This window comes from Monopterus albus, unplaced genomic scaffold (assembly GCF_001952655.1).
Source record: "Monopterus albus unplaced genomic scaffold, M_albus_1.0 scaffold187.1, whole genome shotgun sequence".
Taxonomy (NCBI): Eukaryota; Metazoa; Chordata; class Actinopteri; order Synbranchiformes; family Synbranchidae; genus Monopterus; species Monopterus albus.
The window spans coordinates 496657-501316 of NW_018128067.1; the positions used below are offsets into that span (position 1 = coordinate 496657).

Here is a 4660-nt window from a genome sequence, read left to right on the forward strand (position 1 = left end):
TTGGACAGCTTGCCATTGGCTAGAAGCTGCAGAAGGACAAACTTGCCACTGAGGCCTATAGTTTCTGTGTGACAGGCACAGGCCCAACCCAGGTTAAGCCTCAGTGACTGGGGCAACTTCAGAGAGCCAGGGTGCTCAGTTGTGCAACCACAGTCAATGTATGATTCCACTAATCTCATCAATGGCCACTATTTAACCCTGCTGAGTTACCTGTGTCATGTGAGTATCAAACTGAATTTTTGTGGGAATGTGAGAGTGCAGGTAGGTCTTCAGGGTCACACTCTAACTGGTGTTTCGCTGAGTTAAGCCTACAACATTGACATGACATAGTTGTGTGTTCCAGCATCCCATTCAGCAATGAAGGAAAGACTTGCATGTGTTATTAGATTTAGGCTATGAGGACATCCAGTCCTGTTTATCAAGCATAAAGTTATGTCAAATAATGGTTTGAGCAGTGGACCCAAATGCACACCTCAGGAGACAAAACAGTAGGTTTAAAAGTTTTAATAAAAGAACACTAAGAAGGAAACAAGTGAAACAGATCAGATGAGTTGGAATATAGATCACCTAAGCAGAGTAGGCTTAAACCTACAGCATCTGGTGTGCCAGGTAGTCTTGCATGCAGGTACTGACCAGGCCCAGTGCTGCTTCAAATATCAGGCGTGCCCAGAGTAGCATGGCCGTAGGCAAAGGGGGAAGAGTGGGGCTCCAGAGACAGACAACAGTGGAGTGACAGGTAAGGTGGGGTCTGTGGCAGATGATCAGACAGTGTCCTTGGTGGAATACCAGTGCTTTTAGTTAATTGTGGAAGAGGGTACAGGTAGTGGAGGAATGCTTAAAGGACCTTTCAATGCTTTATGTCAATCATTTTAAATCTACAGAGTAAAGCGTATGAAATGTTTTGATTTCATTGCTTTTGTGAAATAAAGTTTTAATGAGTAATTTACTCTGTTAGGCCTTTTATTAATATGTACAAAAATATCAGGTACTGTAACAAAATATTGGATGGCAAAAATGCCATTAGATAAATGGTTCAGACATGTTACTCCAAAGCATTCATCACTTACTGTTTAATACTACAGACCTTATATGCCCATTTATATCAATAAAAATAAACAAGTTACCTTTGAAATGAGACCAGGGTTATAAGTGTAATCAAAATGGTTGAAGAACAGTAAGATTATAATTTTGGGTACATTATTATCTTGTTTCCTTTGTGTATCCGGTGGAACTATAGACACATATGAAATCCAAATTTTATCCAAATCTAAAAAATATACACATACAATACATTTCTATAACCAAAATAGTGTAGATAAAGCCCTCAGCGCTGGTTAACCCACTTTTTAAATGTTCTTTTTCTTATCTTTCAGACGAACAGTGATTTAGAAAAACACCTAAAATCTCTTAAAGATTGATTTTCTTGTGTTCATAAACCAAGATGAAGCCCAATATGTGTACGTTGTTAATGCTGAGAACAGTAGCTGCTGTCTTTTCTAATCAAATCATTTCATTTTCAAATGGTCTTTCTTTTGTATAATGGACTTTATTAGCAGCAGTCAATACTACAGCTCAGTTTTAAAAACAAGCAAGTCATTCTCACCAAAACATCATGTTAAGTGCAGAAATTAAAAAAAAAATAATAATGACCATGTACATTCAGCAAAGAACCACAACGGCACAGCAACCAACATGAATGGTACTTGAATCAAATATTGGAATGGTCTACATACAGCACTCAAAGGCAGATCCAGCAGCAGCAGAAATGGAAGAACAGTCAAATAGTAAAGCTACACTCAGCAAGAACCAGCAGGGATGGGCATCTCCTGGCCTAATAAGGACCTGCTTATTGGACTCACTCCCCCAATCAGGTGTTATCAATATAAGCTGCAAATATTCAGAGTCCTACCATTAATGTGATCACATCAATAATTTCTCTATAGTAATGGGACAATATATCGTGCCACAAAAACACCACAATATGTATCTTTTGTCTAGTGATATATATTGTGTGTTCTCCATACACTAGTGACTACATATTTTTTGTAAATAAGAACAAAGCGTAAGTAAATATATCTGGTTGTTCTTCACATAAGCAAAAAAGCACTAAAAAGGAGGGGACTGGAATAAAGTACAAGTATCTCACAGCTATTCATACATTGTTGTCATTGAATTTTTAATTGTATCATGATCAAATCAAAACATACACACTAGCTGATCGTAATGCTCCTTAGCGGAGCGCTCCAGATCCAAAACAGTACAGCTTTGTGCAGCAGTGTTTTCCTCCAATGGCCCCAAGGCGATTGCCACGTCTTTCTTTAGAGACTCTGACATTATGGAGCCGACTTTAGTAATAATTTCAGCCCATAGATCATCCATCATAACTTCAATGTAGTGTAGCATGTCTTCATTAGCATCTAGCTTCACCGGGGACTGCCGACGTGGCCTACCACGACCAGGCTTGGCAGACTCATTTTTTAGTCTAAGACTCGCCATTTACCTGACTACGGCCCCAAAGATTTGGAATATAGTAAAAACAGTCCAAGCACATAACAAAAATGAGCAGTGGACAGATATGGGAAGTTAAAAATAATATATATCAGCACATTCCCTAGGCGCTACCCCAGATCATGTCCTACATCGTCTGCCTGGACACCGTCAGCAAATAGCACACACCATATCGTGCATCGAATCGCATCGAGAAAAAGTCATATCGTTCCATCCCTATTTATCTAGTGAACTGTATTTACTGATCCAGGTGCTTCTGCATTGCCTTATGCAAAGAATGCAAACATTCTTGACATACATACTTTCAAATAGGAGAAATCTAAGGCTTTTAATGGTAAAATGTAATACATAATTGACTTCAGTAGTAGTGGAGCGGTTTTAAAAATGGTAAACAATAAATTGTCAGCTTTTTTCAGATGAGTGACTTGCTGTTGATCTGCTGTTTCCACTTGAAACTTTAGTCCATGCAACTTAAGTTTGGCACAGAAAGGAACAGAACGTTTGGCAGAGAAGCATAAAGTACAAAGGAATAATGCCCCATCGAACTAGAAACTACAACTGAAAAATGTATTAAAAGATACTTCTATATATGAAAGTATCTTCATGAATTTTATGATTCACAAAACAAACACATTCTTATGTACACACCACTTCAATTTTTTTTTTTTACATAAATTGGAATATTAGTAAGTATGTGATCTTTTATGGTCATTCTCTTTTAATTAAGAGAGTACAATGGGATGTAGAGAAAACCAGTGAGACTGCCCTTTACATACACGTGTAAGAACTTAGGTTGGTTTCATCTCCATATACAACAACACCAGGAGACAAAGACATTAACTCATACAATGAACGATATGCATAGAAGAAGGAAAAACTCAACCTTCTATTAAATCAACTAGTCTCTAAAAAAAATGCTGTGAATAAAGACCAACCCTGGGTCTCTGAATGTAAATGGACCACGGGCTCAAGGCAAGGCTCCCATTTCATTTGGAAATCAGTGGAAATAATCACAACTGCCACGCCACCTTGGTCACTAGCTGTAGCTACGGTATCATTAAATATGATACATTAAGAGAGAAAATGGACTTCTTACACTGTTGATTTTTTTAGCACACATTTTCCACACTCACAAAGTCGAGCCTGAGCCAACTCCTCCTCTGGAAAATTACACCATCCTTTTTATACATTACACACATCACCTTATGTGACAAACTAGCTTGTACAATCAACATAGACTTTCTAACCTGGGGCACAACAACAATTAGTGGATAGAAAAGAGCTGCTCAAGCCCTATGCCTTCTGTACTTCTTCTGCTCTGCTCTCTCGCTTTGTTGCTACAGTGTTTGAACTCTGCTGCAATGTCTAATCTGATATTGTAGACTAAACAATGATGCTTCTCCTGCTCAGCACTGCTAAGTTGCCTTTAATAAGGTGTGGATTCTGAGGTAACTGTGGGCTGTTAGGCTGTTGTTAGGCTATGCTCGAGTAGTGTATTATCTATACACAGCTGCACAGCAATTTTATAATTAACTGCACACCAAAGGAGACACAAAGTTTACATCAGTGGCTGTTTGGTTGGCTGAAACACTGGTGTGAACCATTTCTGTTCCCAGAAGAGCTAAACTCTCCATCCACCCTCCACTGGACAAAATGAACTGACTCTTTACAGTGTCAGGAAACAAATCACTAAAGCACAGTGGGAGGCAGAGCAAAAAAGAGGGAGAAGGAAAAAGAACGGATGATGGAGAGGATGAGGACAGGTGACCGAAAGAGACCCATGGTGGAGCTTGGGGTCAGTGGGTAGGTGGCATGTTGTCCTGCCTTGTACAGGTGGTGGCGGGGTTGTAACTGAGGCTTCAGCCCCCACTGGGCTGCTGCGTTCAGCTCTGGGTTCTAACTCAGGACCTGGTTGTGGCTCTAGCTCATTTCTCTCTGTAGTACAGGAGGTACATCTTCAGAGGCTCAGGCAGAGGCAGGCCCAGTATCCTCTCTCTCAGGATGTTCACGGCTGGCTGGGGCCGAAGCAGCTCCCCGGTCTCCTTCTCCTCCTCCTCCTCCTCCTCTTCATCCTCTTCCTCCACTGTCTCCTCCTCTTCCACCACCCCTCCTCCTCTCACCACCCTCCTGTTTCCTCTCATCTGCCGCATCA

At 40.4% G+C, this 4660-nt stretch overlaps 1 protein-coding gene across 1 annotated transcript in view; it reads right to left on the reverse strand.

Moving 5' to 3' along the window:
* Nucleotides 1–537: 537 nt before the first annotated feature.
* pcmtd2b (protein-L-isoaspartate (D-aspartate) O-methyltransferase domain containing 2b) overlaps nt 538–4660 on the reverse strand; it is an 8612-nt gene continuing 4489 nt past the window's right edge. Inside the window, exon 7 of the mRNA XM_020617267.1 lies at nt 538–4649. Within this exon, the coding sequence (XP_020472923.1) occupies nt 4434–4649 (216 nt within the window). The 3' untranslated portion in view covers nt 538–4433. The remainder of the gene's footprint in view (nt 4650–4660) is intronic.